We start from the raw sequence: 23,217 nt of genomic DNA on the forward strand, positions 1-23,217 counted from the left end.
CGAGTTTCCACAAACACGGTTAGATGTGTGCAGAGTGCATACATCATGAAAAAATCTGATTGGGTTGTATTTCCATTATTGTCACACACTGTCACCAAACAGCCAAAGATCCCTTTGTTTCTACAAGTTTAGTTACACTCTTCAAAAAGTTTTTCATTGCAAATGAACATTTAACATAATTTTACTTCTTTCAGCAACAAACAGAGACCAATCACATTATGCATTGAGAGTCATTACATGGTGCATAACACCACATCACAACAGTGAGAGATGAGCTTATAATGTTACCAAAACTAAATATAGAAACGCATAAAAAGTAATATTCTTTATTTTATCTGGAAAGGAGGCAATCAGATTTTTGTTTTGTTTTCAATCCTCCAACATGGTTGTGCATTCCAAATATTCAAACAGAAACATTGCCTGGAAAAAAGTTGGTTGGAGATGCACCATATTGTCACATGGAAATGAAAATGTTGACTAATGAACAGTTCTTGTGGAGTACTTACAGGCTTCACCACACTCATCACAGTAACATTGGAGATAAATTGTGTGGCTTTTAACAGAAGATCATTCAAGTGTGAACAAAAACTTACAAGCTCTACAGATATAATCTACTTCAAATAGAAATATTAAGCTTCACATCATAAAAAAAAAAAAAAAAAAAAAAAAGATTCTGAAGAAACAAATGGATGGAATGGAGGAAAACGGAGGAGAGGGCCTTAGAGCATTAATAAAACACAAAATGCAACACACAAGCACAGACACACAGTCAATCAGAGATGAGGCAGTTTTCTCTGTACAGATGATCAACTGCACTCTAACTGTTGGCCTTTATTAAATGTATTTATAACATGATCTACACCAAATTTTGGGTGGAAAAAGTTTTTTAAACAACTCACCGTATTATGCAGCAAACTGTATGACCTCAAATATACAGTACTGCAGTGTCCTTAATAAACTGGTAACTCACTACTTACTTTCAGTTGTGAAATATGGTATTTGGAAAACATGTAGGCATTCCTTGTAGAGGTATTTCCTGTCCCCAGAAGAATGAAAATCCATTATCTGGTTGTTTTGATATGCAGTTCTCACTCTCATATTTGGTCTGTCCTAACAAAACCCCGACCCCTGTGATGGGACTTCCTCTTGGTATGGGCTGTTTGTTCAGGCTGTTCACATGAAATCACCTCATTCCAGCTCTCTATGCCACATTATGTTATTTTGTGAAAGTGCTGCAGTGCTGTGTGTGCTAGCATGAACTTGAGATTGACCATATGTGTTTATGTTATAATGTGTATGTGTATATTTGTGTGTGTGTGTGTGAGAGAGAGAGAGAGAGAAAGCGAAAGAAACAGATGGGAAACTCCTAATGAGGAACAGAGAAGCCAAATGATGAATTGAATTGATTTACTCATAGGTACTTCTTTTCCAAAAAGACTGAAGTCATATTTTCTTTCTTCATAAACACCATCCTGTTTTTGCTTCTACATATTCTCATGCAGCTGCTAGTTAAGTAGCTTAAATGAAGCCTCAGTGGGGTGGGAGCAATAATGCACAATGTCCACCAGGAGCCTTTTTTACTGTGTTGGCTTCATATTCTTGTTATTGGTAATGAAAAGGACATACCGCAGCACATTCCCAACAACAGTGTCTGCAATGGCTGTCAAAACGCTTGAGTTAGGGACATGTAAATGATTTAGGACAATTTCTTCCAACAAATGAATATGCAATTGTATTTATCAGAAATGTGCTAGAGGGTGTTTCCCAAATGAATCCAAACAGTGTGAGATTCTGAGTGGAGCACATAAAAATCCCCCAAGGGGTGTACACAACAAAACAAAACAGACACATACTGTATCACTGAGAAATGGAATATACATGATGCACAATGCCAGAGATGCCAACGCAAGCATGGTTCTGAGAAAGAAACTAGAACAGGAGCAGACTGGAGGGACAAATCAACTGGTAGCATGCAAAGAGCAACAGAAGTGTTGGTATGAATGGTCAGAACAGCTTGTCAGATTATACATACTGCCTCAATGGTTTGTTTGGCATAGACTGTATATAAAGATGGACGTAGCGTGGTGTGATGTCACCCATTGGGTTGCATTGGAGCCGGTTTGAAGCCCACAGTACAGCTCATGGTTGGCTATCTTTTTTGTTTGAACCTTCCAAATAAGGAGCGCAGGATGTTGCCTTTCACGCTCTGGAAACACACCTTGTTAGCTTACTGGGAACACCAAGTGCTGCACACTTGGGCTAATGTTAGCTACTTTAGCTATATTGTGCTAACAGGGCAGGTATCATAATCAAGTAACATTAAAAGTACAGAGATAGTGCATCAATTGTCCAACTCAGTGGGAGTACTGAAGTTGGGGAGAGTGCCAGGTGAGCAAACTGTCAATCATAGCTGTCAATCAACTCCCACACGGCAGACATCAAAGCTACTGTAAGTCTTCAAATCTTACTAATGGAGCAGTAATTTCCAAAATAACCACCAGCACACTTATTAGAAGACCTGCTGAATTTAGCGAATGAGACCATAATAACTTGTTGAATAAAACTATTGACTTAGTCTTTCTAGAGAGAAGGTGACACTTAAAAAAATGAGAGTAAAGTGGAGCCAGGAACTTTTTGGAGCCAGCATCTAGTGGCCGTCAGTGACTTTGCACTTTAAGGTACTTCTACTGGGTTCAGCTTCAAGCCGTGGTAGTTGCCACTTGGTCTTTGGTGATTGTAAGTCAGTTAACACAGATCAGCTGACAGGATATGCAGGATAATTTTTCTGCTTGAACCAAGGGTTATATCAGAAGACGTAATGAATATAACTCTGTATGTGGCAGAAAACACATACCATCCCAAGGGATTTTGAAAGTACCTTCTTAATAATACATTTTCTGATTATATCTGAAGCAACAGGCATGTTGTAATTCTCCTTGAATGCTGCAGCCCCATTCAATGTGTGAGCTCTGTAAAACATACTGGCACCTGATCAAGAACATGTGGCAAGAAAGTGTATTAGCATCCTGAGAAAAAGGAAAGATTCTAGACTGCTCATAGATCAGGTTGCAATATGATAAGAGCAAATCCGTTACATATGTAAATACTCTGCTTTGGGCAGCAAACGTTATGTCTGATCACAGATAAGCAGAAAATCTGTAGGGAGAGCTATAAGAACCCCCAAGACAAATATTTCCTCTTACAACAAGCCACATTTACTTTACCAGCAAACCTATGTAAAGCAACAAGCATTTTCAGCTGCAAGCTTGCAGCATAATTGAGGAAACAGATCAAGTGAAGTGAAGCAGGACTGATTAGATCTTCCAGCGGCGAGACGTCATTGACTACACAAAACCCCTGCGGGAATGGAAGCCATGGGTGTAATGCTGCTGATGCTGAAAATGGAAAAACACAAGGAAACACCTTTTCCTAGGTTTGAAGTTGTCACTCATGGCCAAATGAAGGCTGGATATTGTGAATGGCCATTGGCTTAAATTTCTGGCATTACCAGTGAAGCACTATAATAATGGGCCATTACAGTTGTACAGTATTGTTTATGCAGTGATGAAGCTGAAATAAATCCAATTCTAGTGATCTGCCATGAATACAGTAAGATTGTGGAGGTTGTTATGTCTGTGATGACAACTTTGACCTATCATGATCTACTGAAACATTTTTGTCCCCTCCAACATCCATCACATCTTTGCTAACCCATGATCACAATAGCCAATAGCCTACATGTCGTCCTAGGAAAGTTGTCAAATTAATTATTTGAACAAAATAAATCCTTCTTTTATCCACCTGACATTCTTCTTCCTTTCTTCTTTTCTTTCCACTTTTCCTACCTTGCATGTGCACCAGATAGTTCAGCTGATGTGTTATTAGACAGTTATCTCACTCCTGCAGCGCATAATCATAAGTAGGCGACAAGGTGACAACATTTAGCTTCAGTAAATGACACATTCCAGCTCCCCCTCTCCACCCCCGTCCCCTTTTAGCCGCAGTCAGAGTGTGTAATAGTTCATGGTGAGGTCACGTCACAACGTGTTCTCAAATCATAATTACCATTTGTGTTTAATCAGACTTTTTGTCTGGGACACTTTGCCTCCACAATCTGTATGTAGCATGTGCAATTAAGCTTCTTCTAAATGCATACATCTTTTAATAGTTAAGACTAGACTATCTAGTAGTTTTTTCAAGTAGTATTTTTTATGGTAATTTGCAAGATTTATATATTTATCTTGAAAACATAAATCAATGTAGAGCAGAGTGCTCAACTTACTAACACCCTCTTGGTCCAGATTTAGACTTTCCCCCATAATAATGAAAAGACTAACTGTTGACAAAGACTCAAATTACTCCGCCCTAATTTGATCAGCTGGCTTACAATGAGACAGGACTAAGAGACATGACTTGAGACCTCCATTCTTCACTTCAGCAGGTTTATGTGAGGATAATTGAATTTAGTGGAAAGAGAGAATAGGGACTAGTCTGTGAGTCGACATCGCCAAAAAGCCCACCTCCAGACTTGAGGTCTAATTTCTGCAGAGCCTACTGTGTAGAGATTCTGTGGCACAATATCAAGGCCACAGGTAATTCATCTTCTGGCTCTAGCTCTGCTTTGCGACCTAATTAAACGAATAAAGATGTGAAGAAATCTTCATTTCCGTAGGGATAAACACATTGCTGCATGGGAAAGGTAAGAGGAAAGGTTGGCTTTGTAAAGGAAGAATAGAGGCAGATGAGAAACCACTGGGCCGGGAGATAGTGAATGGCTGAGGACATTTGGATTGTGGGGGGAAACAGTGTTCTGATTTACATGCAGCTGCAGTTGCTGGCTCATTTGTTTTGATAATAGCTCATCCTGCGCACACTTTAAGCAGAGCTGACTCCACCATCTGAGTTAACAAACATTTCACTTCTTATGTTAACACTCTGCATCAAAAGCAGCCTGTCCTCCCTGGAAAAACAACAGTATAAGTTGTAAATTTAGTTGCCAAAACTGACCTATAGTTATGTTTGAGTGACAGACACCATGTAGTAATTATGACCAGGAGAAGTGACGGAGCTCAAATGCATCTATATTAGGTGACAAATCTCCATATTCGTAGGGTGGTGAGTCGTGATAGATAGATAGATAGATGTTAAAAAGTAGACATAGCTGCAGGAGACCGCTGTTCACTTTACCTTTCCAACCGTGAGTGTCACATTACCAACAGTGAATTGGGACAGTTTTTTTAAAAAACGTAACTATGATTATTGTGGTGTTTACTGTTGCCTTGACAATGAAGGTTGCCTTAATTTAAAGAAGTAGTAACTTTAACCCACGCCAAGTTTCAAGTAATCATTTTAACTTAAACCATAATCTTTTCCTAACCAAATGACTTTGTGCCTAAACCTAACCAAACCACAGCATTGTCACACCATAAAACATTATTTTTTTTATTTTATTTTATTTTTTTTTAGTGATTTGTAACGGTTTTGGAAAGCTGCTGATAGAGGCGGCATATTAAAAAACGCTCCTATGGGTTGTTCTGGAATGCATGGTACAATCAACCTATTTGGTCGTTTAATTATGACAATGTGTTGATCGAAAGCGATGTGCGTTATACGAGACAAAGAAGCAGCTTGTGTCATAGACACAGGACACACTCGAGTGCACTGGCAGACAGTTTAAATACCTCTTGCCTCATCACTGAAACATCTGGCTTGTCTTTGGTGTCTGCTGCAAAAAATAAGCACTCTTTCTTACAACTTAGTTCCCTCACTTTTCCCACTCATCAATTTTAAGGAGTATGCAAATGGACAATCCTCTAGCATCCCTGGGAGTCCACACGGTTACAACAACAAGGCAATAAATTCTCATTAAGGCCTTCCTTCCTTGAAAGGCAGAAATTGAAGTTGGGATATTCGTGTTTATAGTCCCAGACAATTGGAACAAATGAGGAGATCTTGTGGAGGCAAGATAGGCCTTAATCGGGTCCCCGCAAAACCCACGCTCCCCCACTCACCCATCCCTCCACTGGCTCCATGGGGAGTGTCGATGATGAAGTCAGCCACGGGAAGTGACGGCCCTGCGCCACTGTTCTCAGCCTCTCTCCCCTCTGACAGGCCCATATTTCACCAGACTCATTCTCCATCCTCCACTGTCACCGTTTCCTGTGCTGTCAGGGGGACGACTCCCATCATAAGATCAGTGATTTCACAGGCTGGTGGCAGCAGCACTCCCTCGCTGTAGCTGACTAACATGGCCAAGCTCCAGACAGCTGGGTGACCCCTCCTTAGTAGCTGGCTGGATGATTTGATTCCTCTCATCATGCACAAGTAAAGATGATCTAGGGTGGGGATTTTTGCTGTATGATGCCAATAGCTTTTGGGAGCTGCTGATTTGTGTATTTGTTTGACTTTGTGTCAACACAAATATCAAAGTCCAGCTGGGACTGCAACCCAACCTCTTGTTATGATAAAAAGCTTGACAATGCTAGAAGTCACTTTGCTGTTAAAGGAATAGTTTGACATTTTGGGAAATACGCTTATTTGCTTTCTTGCGAGAATTAGATGAGAACATCGATACCACTCTCATATTTGTCTGGTAAATATGAAGCTACAGTACCGCCAGCAGCCAGTTAGCTTAGCATAAAGAGTGGAAACGGGACAACAGCTAGCATGGCTCTGTCCAAAAGTAACAAAATCCACAGTATCTTGGCTGGGAGCAGTGACTTCCTGATGTCTTCTTGTCACTTTGAGGTTGACAAGATTTGTCATTTTTATGTTTTTTAGTAGAATTAAGATATGATATATTGTGTTAATTATTAATGAACAGTAACCACTTTACAGAAATCCAAAACAATTCTGCATACAATTATGAACATAATGATTTTATCCCTTTTTTCCCCTTTTTATTCTATTTTAAGCCAGCTTGATCACTAACTACCCAATTTGCAAAGCCTATGACTGCAGATGCAGATTTTTCAGGTCACTGTTAAACTATTGTGAATAGAAAAATGGGTAATGATGGTAGTTGTATTTCCAACCCAGTGTGAATGATCATGTTTAGGAGAGAGCACTTCCCATTGAGCCTTCTTCCTCATCGCAGCTCTTTTACATTTTACTCATAGGATGCCTGACTGTGTCTGTGACCCTCAGAGAACAATTTTATAGGAGACATGCATGGTGGTACCATGTGCTTGCGCATGTTACACAAGCATAAATGCATTCCTGTGTGAGCGCATGTCTGTACACCTTTGTCCAGACAGTAATATGTGTGAGTGTGTGTGTGTGTGTACTGTGTGTGTTTGTTTAACAGCATGAAAGGGCACTCTATCTCCATCTCTCCTGAGAAATAAAACAAAAAGGCCTTCTGTTCTGTGTCAACTTTAGGTCATACAGTGCCCTTTATATGGACCCCACCTTCTCCTTCCTTCCTCCAACCCCACTGTTTTCTCATGTTGACATGACTGATCATGAGTGTTGCATATCAGAGAACTCTTCCTGACAGTAATTACTTCAGCCTTGACTGTCATTTACTTTATGGATTCCCCCAAGAAATAAATTGTAAATTGTAAACCACTGTCTGCACTGATCAAAACACCAAGTCTTAAAGTCCTCTGTAATATCTCAACCACAGTGCATCTCTTCTCACATGTGTCAAACTGTTCTCAAATTCAAATAAATTCACATAATCTAAAGTCAAACTAATTTGTCTCATATAGAGGACTTTCGTTCCTAATATTTTCATGCCAATGTCTAAGACTCATTAAAGCTGTATGTGAGACTTTGCCCAACCTTCTACCTTTACCAAAACAGAGTGCCACTACAGTCCTCCCAACACAGGCAGGCGGGGGCTAAGGATCATGCTAAAGACACCTACTTTGGCAAGTTTGGAAATTGCACAGCAAATTAAACCCAGTGGTTATGAGAAAACTTCACTAACCAATAGGCCACTGTAAGTCCACCCTCTAAGACCCACTTAGCATTTAGATCAGATGTGTTTTTTGGAGTCTATTTGTCTGAATGAAATGATAAGAGGTATGCAGTTGGATGTTTTTCCACCCACGCTCTTCAAGTCAACAAAATATAATTGAAAAAAGACCTGTGTGTGTACATTCTTCATTTGTTATAAATCAATGACTATATTCTGGAGCTGACAACCAGTCCTGCTTTTCTGTCTTTCCTATCACCACTTGTCATAAGAGATTTCTGTGTGCACACATTCACATGAAATCACAAGAGATTTCTATGTATATGGCAATTACAGTGTTTGTCGGTGGCTGCTGGTGGGTCCTCTGTGTATCTACATTTCTGTATAATTTCATCCCCAACTCCACAGAGTAATTCTAACACTCTCTCCATACAGAGAGAAGCAGACAGAAGGGAGGCAAACATCCTCAGATAAATCCATGTAAAGTGTATTTGGAATCTAATCCACATGTGTGATGGTCACCTGCTCACAGGATGTTGAGAGAAAAAATGTTTTTGCTGCATGTGAGTTAAAAAAAAGAATAATAGTTTAAGCAGGCAAATAGTATCAATCACCTTAATTATTTCATATTTTTTGTCCACTTAATACAGAATTTATAGATAGAGTACTGTGAGGAAAAACAAAGGTTATATAGCGCTCCCAATGGACAGTCAGTATGAGTGGTAGACAGTTATAGAGGGCCAATACTGCCACCTGAAGGCAAAGAATGTCGTTAATTTCCCATATTAACAGTGTTTAAATGTAGCTGCAGTACCATTTGCTGTGTGTAATGTATTGGAAACAATTTAAGATCACATTTTAATGATTGAGTACAATGCCTTGATTAAATGGGGCAAATATAACAAACCACTCAAACAAGAAACAAATAGGCTCTATGCAAAGCAACCTCCCTGAATAACTGCAGAATAATAATAAACTATTTAGCAGCTTGTGTCAAGGTTCTTTAAACAACAAGGGTGTTCAATGCACTTAGATCCTCGATATCATTCTAAGCATGAAGGACATAACTGTCAAATAGTAAAAATATATGTTAAGTATCTCCATATACACATTTTGGAGAATAACACAAAACAACTACACCGTAGGTTTGGCAAAAATAAGTGAAAGGAAATGTTGCCAACAGCTGCTGTGTTAAACCAATCATTCTCCCAACAACAGAGGAAAAATAAGTGAGATATTATGTTATGTCTCTGTCTTTTAACAAATATTCTCCCATGAATACAGAATCAGAAGTAAAATATGGATGCTGGTAGCCAAAAGATTAGAAAGAAACTGGATGTCAGCTGTTTCAAAACCCCAGCTTGGTGGGAGGAGTGACTGAGCAACGATCTGCCATTCTCCCACCAACTGTCCTTGAAGTGCCTTTGAGCAGTAGAGTTGAGTAGAGTAAAGCTGCTCAACACCCAACAAGTCTCCATACTAGGAAGCCATTCCAAATGACCATCTTTGTAAATGTGGTGCAGCTACAAAATAACACAATACCCGTGGTATTTATTGCTACAGTATGAATGGGTGTTTAGTGATTACCTTGATTTCCATAGACCCCCATTCAATGTAATGTTGAGAAAGAAAGGCAAATATTGATGCATCATGATGATGATGAAAGATTGATGCAGAGAAAGAGAGAGTGAAAAACAGAATAGCAGGAAATAGAATGGACTGCCATAAATGCAGACTATGATCTGTGAAGGATGAATGAAGGTAATCTGTACATGTTGGAGCTCTTTATTTCATACTAAAACCATTAGCGCCTCTGTGTGGTCAAACAGCCATACTGCAAGAGGCAAGTTGTCTCCTACATAGTCTGCATTTGACAACATTTTATAAAAGATCACATTAAATATATATATATATATGTACAAAACCGTCACATTTCTAATAAACTGGAACTGGCTACAGCACATGGGTCAGACACTTCAATAATTTTTTTTGCTGAATTTACATAGTAGTATTAAAACTGATTTAATCTATTTGTGTAAATCACATCTTTTCAGTGTAAGGTAGACATGTCAACAGGAAGCTTCAAGTACATCAAAGAGGCAGCTTCAAGTAAGTTCAAATTTGATATTCTCTGCTTCTATTTAAATCCAGCAGAAGACTTGCAATAATACTGTTTCATATTGTAATATAGACAACATTCTTTCTTTTACAGTGCAATCACTGATAAACTGCATAGAAATATGATGAAATTATGCTGAGGTCACAGAAAGTAGCTTTGTTTAAAATGAAGTTACAAATCTACATTGGATCTTTGGTTTACCTTTGAATTAGAAATGCAACAAAAAATAAAATAACATTACATCCTACCAAACCTTCTAACCAATTTTAACAGTGCATAAGTGAACACTTAATTATTTAGTCTTCATTACCGTAAAAGTTGTTGCATATTTATTTTTCTATTCTTTAAGAAAAACAAAATTAATTGTTTTCTGTTGTAAAAATTGCTAAAACTTAAAGCATTAATAACACCAAGATAACATTAGCACACAGCTCCCATGATGGAGCCACTAAAACAATATACATTCAAAACTAGTTTCATTTCACTTTCCCAAACAGAAAAAATGAAATTTACGTATGAAATAATATAAAACACCACAAATAATTAGCATGCCCTTTACAGTAATACAGGAGGGCTAAAACCAGCATCCCAGAGGTGTTCAGATATTTGTTTGCCAATATATGAAACTGAAGATTTGACTGAATCAGACTGATTCCGTAAGTCAAACCTGAACATGTTAAAATATGCAACTGTAGGTTTTCTGACTCATTAATAGACTATTCTATTAATATAGACGACAACTTTAAAAATGAATATTCAACAGTATCGTGAGAGATGGTAAGATCTTCCTAACCCCATTGCTCAAACTTTGGCATAACTGTCACATAATTTCTTTGACACCTCTATGTTGAAGAGGCTACATCTGGTTGTCATTATATTGTGGGCTGGAGTACTGATCCTGCATGGCTCCAGCAGCTGCCCCCATGGCGGCCTGCTGGGCTGCTGCCTGGACATGAGGGTTCTTCCAGGCTCCTGTGGTCCATTCCTCCTGAGCTTTGGTCATGCTGGCCCCACTGCCACGGTAGAAATTATGGATCTGCAGGCAAGGTGTGGTTCACAAGTATTATCAATAAGCCATCACATGTGGGGAATATGTGGATTAGGTTACTGTACTGTGTTCCTTAATAAGGAGCCCTGCATAATTTTACTTATTTGAACAGTTTTTTAGGTACTTTTAAGGATTACCTGAATTTGGGGCATTTACAGTAATAAACATCTCAAATTCTGAACTTATAAAGGCCCATTACATTATTCTCCACAACATCAAACTAATAATAAATAATAATTATTGTCATGAGAATAATTGCACTTGTGGAATAAAACAAAAACTCCTCACTCTGCAAAGCCTTTACACTCAGTGCAGAAATGCACAAGTCAAATTCTTACCTTTGTGAGGGCAATAAAGGACAGTGATGCCACCGCAGTGAACATGATAGTAGGGATCAGCATGATCAGTGCTATGAAAATATTATAACTGAAGAAGGAGATGGTAGCCAGCCAACCGCTGAAAAAGACAGAAATTACACAATTTGCTCAAAAACTGGCTATTCTAACATTTGTCATCACTTTGAACACAGCATCACTTATTATTATGTGCATTTGATCAGGCATTCTTTAAAATGATACTACCGCCAAACATCTGGATGTTAAATGCTGCTAATTTTGTGGACTTTAAGTACTGCAGATTAAATTTTAAAAGTTTTATAGCTCATACATAGTGATATCCAATTGCACATGGTGACATTTATAAACTTTATGGAGGCTGTCATAATATTAATTTCTGATCATCAGCCTGAGTCAGGTGACATTTTGAGGGTTCCTTTAACGACCTCTCAAAGTCTAATAACAGGACTATCATAAAAGTTATATGAGGGCAATTTCTGATGGTCCATCACTGTCATGTTAATGAAAGCAGTGAACGAGGTCTTTAAAAAATACAATCTTATCTTATTGCTTGAGCCCAAAATGTTTCATTCAAAAGAAGATTTTGTAGTCTTATTAAAACACTTTTATGCAACTTTTGTTGCATAATAATGAATGAATCACTTCTCAACTCTGGGAGAATATCTATGTACTTTAACAAAGACTCAGGTACAGTATTCTAGACTGGCTGTATGTATGACAGTCTCTGCACTTTAGTGTGATGGTGGTTACTTGACAATTTCTTGTCCTAATTTCCAGTTACTTTAGTACATTTTTTTGAATATGAGTGATTTCATTGAGATTTAGCTTTACCAGATAGTTGCCCTTAACATAATTGACACTAAAGCTTTGTTTATGTGAATTATGTGAAGAACTCTGTAGACTAATTATTTTTTGCAAGAATTCAACAGAAAAAGAAAGAATGAAGAAATTATTTGGATAAAAGACTGTTGAACATACAATTACATCTCATGTATTATAAAATATTCTATATTCTGAATATTGAGACTTAACAATTTTTTTTTTTTTTTTTTTAAAGTACTTTTCCAGTGCACTTTTAATCTCTGACTCTTACCATACTCCCCATCCAGGGATGCCGATGCTTTGGATGATGCTGATGCCAACTTGGGCCATGAACACAAAAAAGAACAGCATGAAGTTGAAAGAGCTGTCACTCCTGAAGAAAACAAAACAAAAAGAACAAGAAATATTTACACTTGCATACTGACTTTATCACGGTAACACTTTACAATAAGGGACATTAATTAACATTAATAATGCAGTAATAAGCATTAACTAACAGTTAATTAACAGTTAACTAATGTGTCTAGTAACCATAATGGTGTTCATGTTAACTAAGGTATTGATTTATACATTATTTAATAGTTTATAAAGATGCTATTAACATTAGTTATTACAGTAATAAGCATTAACTAACAGTTAATTAATACAATAATAAGCATTAAGTAACTGTTAACAAATATCTCTTGTTAACATTTATCGAGGGTTTATATGTTAATTAAGGTCCTAACTAATATTAGTAAATGGTTGATAAAGATGTTAATTAACATGTATATGATGAAATGTTTTTTAAGGGTAATGATTGTCCACTATATTGTAAGAGATGGTAAACTCTTCCTATCCCCATTGCTCAAACTTTGGGGATAGTTAATGTGATAACTTAGCTAGCGTAGTAAAGAATTACTGGACACATTGGTTAACTGTTAATTATCTGTTAGATAATGGTTATTACTGCATTAACTAATGTTAATTAAGGTACCCTTATTGTAAAGTGTTACCTTTATCACTTTAATACTATATCTGTATGTTATACATTGTGTCGTTTTATTAGCCCAATCAAGCCCACAGGATGATAAAGGCTCTCCTCACCCATGTATGAGGAGACATATTGTATTCACGCAGGGCTCACCCTCTATCGGTGCTCTACTACACCACTCTTGTTTGGAAATCCAAACAATATAAATTTCCAGGTTAATTCTCAGCCAATCATGATGATCCTATACCACATGCTCTTGGAAAAAGCAATGGTTTCAAGTGCTCCCACATCCGCCTTTCTGTAGTGATAACAACAAGCCTTCTTTGGTCAGCAGTACTTGTGCCATTCCTACCTGCCCCTCTGTGAGGTGGTGAAGGCTCAATTGACTTCTAAAACATACAGATGGGTGACAAATTAAAGGAAAAACTGGTACAGGTCTAAATGCTCGGCCCCTACAGTGAGGGAATCTGGTCGCTCTGTTATGCTTTGGGGGGCATTTTGCTGGCATGGTTTGGGTCCACTTATCCCCTTAGAGGGAAGGGTCACTGCAAATGAATGGTGTTTTTCAGCATTGGAATTGATTCTACAAGTCTCTGGAACTCTTCTGGAGGGATGAACACCATTCTTCAAAACGATATTCCCTCATTTGGTGTTTTGATGGTAGTGGTGGAGAGCACTGTCTAACACATCGGCCCAAAATCTCCCATAGGTGTTCAATTGTGTTGAGATCTGGTGACTGAGAAGGCCATAGAATCATTTTCATACTCATCAAACCTTTCAGTGACCCCTCCTGCCCTGTGAATTGGGGCATTGTCATCCTGGAAGAGACCACTCCCATCAGAATAGAAATGTTTCATCATAGGATAAAGGTGATGACTCAGAACAACTTTGTATTGATTTGAGGTGACCCTTCCCTCTCAAGGGACAAGTGGACCCAAACCATGTAAGCAAAATGCCCCCCACAGCATAACAGAGCCACCAGATCCCCTCACTGTAGGGGTCAAGCATTCAGACCTGTACCAGTTTTTCCTTTAATTTGTCACTCGTCTGTAGATGGGTTATGTTTCTACCTTTTCCAAGGAGGTGTTATGTGTTTCTACCAGCTGATGCCCAGATCTTCACCGGATTGGAGGACTCAATTGCACTTCTTATCATGCAGCTAAGGTACAGTACAGTCTGTCGCATTCCTCTATCAACATGACCTCATGTCATGAGGAGTATGGGGAGAAAATTGTTTTTCAGTCATCTTCACATACATTATCTCCAACACAGCATTAGAAGGAAATACCCTGTGATGTATAGTTGTCCCTTGATCTGCCAAATTTGACTCAAACTTGCACATTTTTAAAAAGAACAGATTTATAAAGACCATAATGATCATAGAAGTACTGCTACAATAAGCCAAACATATTCTCTCCATCACTCAGTATTGTTAACATACTGGATTACAGTTTATAAAACACAATTCTTGTGTTGGTTGAGCAAATATTATACAAAAAAATAGCATGTAACTTTATTCCTCAATACACAGCTACCCAAAACACAACTTGAGTTACTGCTACATCTCTGACAAAAACACTATTTTGAATGTCAGTACTTCATATTTGACTTACTTGAAGGCCTTGTAGATGGGCCTGAACCAACAGACATAAGAGCAGGGAGTGAACATGAGGAGCCATATGATAGCCAGTCCAAAATTGGTCACTCCACCTCCTCCAAACATCCAAGCAAAGCAGCCAATGAGATTCACGGCAAGCGTTACACTATTCACTGTAAGACCAGAGCAAACATATTTATGGTATTGGTGCACAAAATAATGTCCTCTTGGTACACACACATGCACATGCAGAGAAGAGTTTGAAAAAAATGGAAAGTGGATATGAAGACAGCCAGTGTTAACATAACATGAAATATGCAATATACTTGAATCACAAAAGGGCCTGTGTTCCCTGAATAGCTTTTTGCAAGTGTTCTTTCTATTAATTTTCAGTAACGTTTTGAAGCTACAGTGTTCCCTGCCTAAGTTTCACTTGGTTCTAATTGGAGCTATATGTTTTGGTCCTGTTTTTCTGCTCTAAACTAGCAAAGAAGGCCAATAAGTTTGAAATTTTGGTCTTGCTTTGCAATAGAACAGCTGGAACATGACAGCCATTAAGGAACACAGTAATACACAATACACAACCAAATACACATAAAAAAAATTACCCCACAACGAGATACATATAAAAAAAATTACCCCACAGCAAATTACACATAAAAAATTACCCTCAACCCCCTAAAAAAACAACCTAAGAAGAATAAAAAGCAATGTGCATACCATGACCAAACATTATAATATATGGAAAATGGCAAATGCAAGAAAAAAAACAATCCAGAAGCTTTATATAAAATGCAAAAATAGCACACCCAAAGCAGACTGGGACATTCAATACCTGCTTATGTTTATCGTTACAAAAAAAGAAGAAGTCTGCAGAAAGAAAAGAGGTTAGCTGCAACGAAACATAGTTCAGAGTAACAGATACTTGTCTCTTGCTGTGTACAAATAATTATTCCAGCTTCCAGTTACAGCTTTCAGCTTTGTCGACTTTCCACTGCAAACATAATAAAGCAAAACCAACAGTACTCCAGCGTCCTCTATGAAGTGTCATCACTATTCTAGTCAAAATCAGGCTGTGCTTTACAGCAGGGAAATTGGGATGGAGATGCACATCTGGATGTGCTTCATTTGGCCAAAATCAGTTGGTATTCGCTTTCAGAGCAATCATCCTTCTTGCAGGACTTGTTTGAAATCGTTAAAATAACTGCATGGTGCTTGATGGCGGGTTTGCTTTGATATGTTTGTCTATGTGGAACTTGCCTTGAGAAGACAGTGTGGTTGAAACATCGGTTATACATTAAAATCACTGGAGATAGTGAGCAGACATCACTTCTCTTCAATAGTCCATTTGAACATAGTTTTAAAATTGTATAAATCTTCCACTTATATTCACTTTACACAGCTAATGGCACTACAAAATCAGATAACCACTCCATTGACTACATGCAACAAAATACTGACAATTGATTGTTCACTGTCAAATCAGTTGATCTTCTTTAACCTTCCAATTAGTCTTTATTGTTTTTTATGTTATTGTTTTACTTTTAATTGTATAATTGTTCTATTCCTCTTCCAAACACTAATTATGTCATAGCTCCTATTTCCATGCTGCAGTAGCTTTGGGCTTGTTCTTGCAGCTCTCCCTGCCCTCTGCTTCCTTGTACGCCGTCATGGACGAGCAGGGAGCTTTCAGAGCAGAACAATATCACAAACATCATTGCACTGCTTGTTTATGGTGTAATAAACTCAGATGAAAGTGCTTCTGGCACAAAATTGTTTAACACAATTCCAACGGTAACTGCTCAGCTCAAACCAAGGCCATCTGGTCAGTGCTGTGACTCATTAGCAAATAAACCAGTCAGGATATCACAGCCACAGCCAATAAAAAAAAATCTTTTGGATGGCCCATTGCAAAAGGACCCTTGTAAACTATTTCCCATCTGTTAGTTCTTATCATGAGCTAACCATGGAGGAAATGACAGTTCATGGGACCTCCAGGAAAATTCAGATCATTGTTTTTCTATTTCCTTTAAGGGCGCCTGCCGTTCTATCACAGAGTCAGGTAGTCTATGCATTAAAAAGTCTGTTTGAAGTTTCATCATTTAAATTTAAGCTCCAAACTTTATAGCCTAATGTAGGGCTAACCTCATTTAGTAACAAAAATGTGCACATTTAAGAGTTGGTTATCCCATGCCATTCTTACAGCCTAACAATACAATATCAAGTTTAGCCACTCACACATCCACAGGTGGTACATTTTCTTGCACATGCTGCGGTGCTGTTCAGGGATCTCATCAAAGTCCTGATAGAAGCATGGCTTGAGTGGAATGAATCCAGGCAGTGGGGGGAAGTTAGGCTCTGCAACAAAAAAATGCAAAACAGTTAGACATGGCATGCTGAATAAGGCTTTTCCAGTATATGAATGAACCTATATCATTACTGACCAGCCATATGGATATAATGTCGAGTTTGCTGTTCAGATTTACTCCTTCTTGGGTCTCTTGAGCCTGTCAAATAAGAAGAAACTACAAGTTAGGATTTATTGACGCTGACTTATTTCTATAGCCTTTGCATATGCAGTAATTTGCAGCTGTTTTGATAGCCGCATCATTGCTCATAGGGGCAGATTTTTACTAGATTATTGCCAAACCAACATACTTCACAGACAACATGCGTTTAACAGAGGGGGCTAAGCTAGGCGCCGCCATCATGACGTCCTGCCGGGGGATTTAGCTAATGTGTGAGCCCTCCAGCCACGTCTCAATGGTGGTGATAAGATTTTAACGACTGAATCCTTCCGGTTTCAGTGAAACCACAAGAAAATGACAACACACCCCGGGAGACCAGACACGCATGCTGGCTGCAATCACATAAAAGCTTCACTCCACTGGAGGAAAATGAGGCAGCCATACTCGCTGTATGTGCGACAGTAGACAGTTATTTTGACATAGAGCTGGCCATCATAGTCAGGAATTACGGATTTCACAGTAAACATAATCTGCTTACCTCCTCCAGAGAGCAGAAGCTTCTCTCTTTACAGACCACAGTTTCCAATGGAGGCTTCAACTGCGTGTTGAATGGAGTATAACTGATTATCAGGCGATATCTGCACGCAAACTATCAGACTATTACTACTATTATATACTTTCTTCTACACGGTATGACCAGAGCGATAAATCCGAACTATCCCAGCCTTCGACCAATCAGCGTCCTTAAAATCTGCTGTCACTTTGATCCAGACCAATAGGCAGATTATCCTAATCCTAGACGTTGTATTGATGACCCAATCACTGCTCAGCTCTCTGTCCATGGTGCTGAACCTGGTCTACCGACAGTGTAGTGGTAAACTGCCAACTACCAGCCTCATCTATCACATATGATAACCACCTAGCAAATATTTACAGTAAATCTGACATGTGTGTTGCAGTCACACAGATAGATTAACAGTTCTTGGTTGTTTTACGTTTTAATATTTCTCTTTAGAATCTGATTATTAGCTATAAGTATGCAAGCATGCAAAGAATTGTGTCTTGGCGTTTGCTCCTACAACACAGAAGGATAAAAATAGAACAAGAGTAAGTTAACTATAATGATGAAATAAACAAAATGGTGCTAAAATTAAATGAAAATTTAAAATTTAAATTTTAAATCTACTTAGCCTGGGATAATAATAGTTTTGAAATGGGATATAAAACTTGAAATCAAATACTGACTGTACAAAGGAAACATGGACTGTGCTATGGACGAAGAAATAAAGTGTATAAAATATATGAAGGTCGACTAGAGCAAAATTTAAAATGTGACATGGGCATAAATAATTAAATTATGTAACAGTGGAGGTTGAATGCAATGTACAATGTTAAGTTCAATTTAATGAAATATAATTAATGAAATATATAAAAGTGACAAGTGCAGGGATGAAATGACAGTAATGATGTCAGGAAGAGCAAATATATGTGGTATAGACTTTGCAACATACAGATTTGCATATAAAATATTAAACTTATATAGTAGGTTATATATTCAGAACTTATCTGTTTTCAGAGAATAAACCATGGTTCCCTGAAAGAAGAGCCTGAAATTGATTTCCTTTATAGTGCACAATTTCAGCTATAAAACACACCACATAGTATAGTGTCATCAGTCTGAATGTGAATATGAGACTTGAGGTTGTTGCTGACCTAGATAGAAGCTTGACTCCAGCTCTCCAGCTGGGGTTGCTGTTTCACTGCGGTGAGTGACTCTGGAGGAATAATGTAACTTGGTTTATACCACAGGACACAATCTCTTGGCAGTAAACACTCATGCTTGCAAACTTAAACTTGGCGAACTACTGTAAGAGTGAATGAATGAAGTTGTGGTCATTGATCAACAAGTCACATATATTTGGTGTGTTGCTATAGCACATGGTTACAAACCCAGTGTAGTACAGCAGGTGTCACTGCAACCCAAAATTATATGGCATATACTGTAGATAATCACAATGGTTCCCTGTACCTTTTTGTTTTTAAATGTCAATCCAACAAATTTCTATCCTTGAGGAGGAGTGAGGCATGGTGGATACAAAAACTAACTCTCAAGTCATTCAAGCACATCTGACCCCAAGAATCCTTCCCACTAAAGTGTCCTTGGGCAAGATCCTTTACTAGCTACTGTACCATTGTGCTTCTTTTACTGCTGCTGTGCACCTGCCTCTCTGTGAAGGTGGACAAGAGAAAAGCAAACTTTCCTCTGTGGATAATTCACATTATCATTGCAAATATCCACCTACATAACAGACATGATGCACCTTGATCAACCCATAAGGCATGGATAGTGAGGAGTAATAAATCAGGTGTATTAATATGAAGCTTTATCTCATACAGTCTCCTTGTCCTGGAAGACTCAACCTCGGTAAGACAGTTATTGACCATTTCAATTAATTTTTTCTCTGGGCTTTCTCTTGGCTTTTATATATATATATATATATATATACTTTTCCTGGCCCTGAAGAGCAGTAACCTCCACTGACACTCAGGTCTTTGTCATGTAAATCCTGTGGCCAGGCTTTCACCCACTCGTCGCCTGGGTGGGCATAATTTCTTTCCTCTGCAATCAGCCCGCTACCCCTCTGTATGTATATATATATATATATATATACCGTGTTGGCATACATATATATATATATATATATATATATATGTGTGTGTGTGTGTGTGTGTGTGTGTGTGTGTGTGTGTATATATATATATATATATATATATATACACACCATACTCCCTGCCTGACTTGTGGTATGTGTATGTGTAAAAAATGTTCTTTCAGCTTTTGAAATACAATCTCTGCTTTTGATTACACATATTGTATAAGTAGCAGTTGACTGGTGTGTCAAAGTTTTGCCACAGATGAACACCATGTACAGAAAAGTGTAGACCTGAAGGATTCACTTTGCCCACATAAAGCCATCAGGTACGTATGTGGTTTCTGAAGCCTCTGCTTCACTAATAGATAAGAACTAATTAAGTAATTCAAATGGTAATAACTGACCATGAAATCAATTGTGACTGTGTATTCAAACTACTTGAATATGTTAGATTTTTACTCATACACAGTCGTATGTTGCCACTGAGCAGCTAAATCTGAGCAAAAGCGGGTTAAGCATCTTGCTCAGCATCTTATTGGTAGAAACTCAGAGATAATGTTGGTGTGTGAGTCTCAAACATGCAATCTTTCTGTTTATTAAGATTGACATGGAATATCCTTACAGTTATTCATTAAATTATAACATCAAATTGCAGTAAACAGACATTACACAGCACCTTCATTACTAGATCATCTTTAAAAGAATTGTCATTGCTGTAGTTGAAATGGAAATACATGAATAAAAATTGGCAGAAATGTTTACTTTGTCAGTGTGTGTATTCTAGGAACCTTAATTTTATTATACAAGGATGATAGCACTTTGATATTTACTTACCATGATCATTTATAAGTGCATGTTGTCAAAGTAAAAGGCGCAATCACAAAATTAATAGTCTGATACATTACTCCACGCAATCAGTAATATTACTTTTGAAATGAGCAATGAGTAACAAGAAAAGCATTTCTTGGAGAAAAAAGTCTTTCAGAATATATTGAATATCCTATTTTACAGTTGTTATTGTGAGTGAATGATGCATCTTCATTGGGTATATGTTTTTTCGTTCTCTTTGTTTTCATGCAGATCACAAGTACCTACCTTAACTATTCTCTATGGACTCTATGGGATCAGTATCTTCACTGTGACATCTATGAGTGAATTCAGCTGTGCTGGGAGATGCTTGAGTAATAGTGTCATACCTGTCTTTTCAACAAAGAAATTCTAAGAGGAAGGTCTGCATCAACCAAAAGGTTACTCTGATGTACTATTCTATAAATGTGTTGAATGTAGTAGTGTAGCACTGTGTCCTTCTCTACAATATATTGAGCTCCTCAATGATATGCCTGCAGGTCTTTTTACCAAAGCTGGAAGCTGAAATGTAAAAGCAGTAAAATGATCAAAAATTAAATGAAAGCTGGAAAAGTTAACCAAGTAGAAGAAGAAAGGTTTGCGATTGTTTGACTAATTGGTGAATCATCATCCTATGTGTCCCTTACAAGAGCCACATAGGCCATACACCTACATGCAAGGTTGCTTGAAGCATCCATCCATTTCTTAAACTGCTTATCTAGTTTGGGGTCCTGGGAACAATCTACACTCACATTAGGCAAGAGACAGATACATTAAGTAGACCTGGCTCTGATGTTCAATACATTCAGTGCACAACCTAACAGGAAGCCAGTGCAGGGTAACACACTGAAAGTGGTGCAAAAAATCTGTGCAGTAGCAGTCTAAACCGGTGGAGAGACCTACCAGATGCAAGCATAAAATGTATTACAGTGTAGTCAAGGCTCCAAAAAAGGAAAAGCACATACAACTCTTGGAAAATCAGTGATTGATTTAAAAAAAAAAAAAAAAAAAAAAACCTTTTTATTTTCTGTCAATTCAAGGCCACTGGGATGTAAAGCTGACACTTCTCTCTCCCCTTATCTCTCACTGTCACTCCCGCCACTCTCTTTTTTTCCTCTTTTTATCTTTCCATTAATATTAGCAGAAGTAGTCTCAGTTGAGACAAGCTTTTGACAGGTTGTTCTGGGGCCATCGAGCCATAGGCCTTGTACAGAAAACTACAGAAGAGTTGGCTTTAAGTGGTCTCTCTCTCTTGTTTCTTTGTATGCGTCTGTCTTTTTCACTCAGTCCCTCATTCTACCTATCTCGTCTCTATACCACACAAGGCTCCATTGACAGGACCATTGAGATTAGCTCCTCGCTTCGTAGTGCCTTGCAATCTTCAACCGATATTGTTATTCAGAATCTACTTTTTAAGCTAATTAGGACAAGAGCTGCTTCTTTCAGGGAGTAGTGATGCTACTCTGTATTAGCAGAGGCTCTAGCCCACCTACTCCCTCCCACTCCAGCTCACCAACAGTGCTTCACTCTGCATAGATTAGAATGGGAAAGTCAGATTTCCCCCATAAGCTTTGCCAACACGGCACTGATGCAACACAATGAGTCTTTTCTGGCTCTTTGCTGCATGCTTTGTCCTCATCCTGGACTGGGTGTGGATAGAAAGCAGGATATTAAGTATCAAGTAAGACAGTGGGCGAATGAGAGGGATAGGAGGGAAAAAGAGAAAAGAGAGAGAGAGAGAGAAGAAGAGAGGAAATGAAGGGTGAGGAGATGGGCCTGACAGCATCAACATTTATTGAACACCAGAGGCAGAGACATAGTGCACTTCGTTTCTTGGAGTTTTGTTTGCATCAGTCATTATTCCTTCTCTGCTTCAGTTGACCCACAAATAATCCACAAATTTCTAAATGAAGTAAAGAGTTGATCATTTATTCATCTTTCAGATTTGTGTTGTCATTTTTAAATTAGATGATGTCCTTTAAAAAGCTTCACATTTTGTTTTAAGTCTGTGCTAAAATGTTTTAATTAAATGTTGTCAGTTTTTTAATTTATAAATTAAATTTAGAGGTACTACACCACCACACACACAAGTGGGCAAAACACACACACACACACACACACACATGCTAGTCTACTTGTTTCTTATTGGGTACATGAATACATTTATTTATCTTCATGACTGGGTGTGTAAATGCACTTTAAATGGGATAAAAATACGTGTCTGTTGTTCAACACTCAATATCCCTGCTTGATGCTCTCAATTCCGGCCCAGTGCCAGTGCACCCCAGAGTCATTGTCCTCAAAAAGAAAAAAACATTTGCCCAGTCACCCTTTAAGCCCATGTGCCACCGTTGTCTTAGTTTCTATGGAGACACTTTCCTCCAGACCAAGCATGCAGAGGGCACCCCTCCAG

The 23,217-nt window shown here is 38.2% G+C and overlaps 1 protein-coding gene across 2 annotated transcripts; it reads right to left on the minus strand.

Annotated features, from left to right (window-relative positions):
• Positions 1-9,704: 9,704 nt before the first annotated feature.
• Positions 9,705-18,003, minus strand: LOC121897816 (secretory carrier-associated membrane protein 5). 2 transcript variants are annotated; one of them, XM_042412543.1, is made up of 7 exons: positions 17,843-18,003; positions 17,281-17,343; positions 17,075-17,194; positions 14,853-15,009; positions 12,538-12,639; positions 11,427-11,544; positions 9,705-11,076 (listed from the first exon to the last, which is right to left on the minus strand). In XM_042412543.1, the coding sequence occupies exons 2-7, from the start codon at positions 17,285-17,287 to the stop codon at positions 10,897-10,899; spliced, it is 684 nt and encodes a 227-aa protein (XP_042268477.1). In that variant the 5' UTR covers positions 17,288-17,343; positions 17,843-18,003; the 3' UTR covers positions 9,705-10,896. The 2 variants fall into 2 exon arrangements, with proteins under 2 accessions (XP_042268477.1, XP_042268485.1); XM_042412551.1 differs by lacking the exon at positions 17,843-18,003 and adding an exon at positions 17,495-17,581.
• Between the last annotated feature and the right edge of the window lie 5,214 nt (positions 18,004-23,217).

The sequence above is a fragment of the Thunnus maccoyii genome, chromosome 1 (genome assembly GCF_910596095.1).
Source record: "Thunnus maccoyii chromosome 1, fThuMac1.1, whole genome shotgun sequence".
Classification (NCBI taxonomy): Eukaryota; Metazoa; Chordata; class Actinopteri; order Scombriformes; family Scombridae; genus Thunnus; species Thunnus maccoyii.

Coding starts and splice junctions, on each gene's coding strand:
- LOC121897816 (XM_042412543.1), bottom strand. Junction 15,010..17,074: donor AATGTACCACCTGTGGATGT/GTGAGTGGCTAA, acceptor CTGGTCTTACAG/TGAATAGTGTAACGCTTGCC. Junction 11,545..12,537: donor ATCCCTGGATGGGGAGTATG/GTAAGAGTCAGA, acceptor TGTCTTTTTCAG/CGGTTGGCTGGCTACCATCT.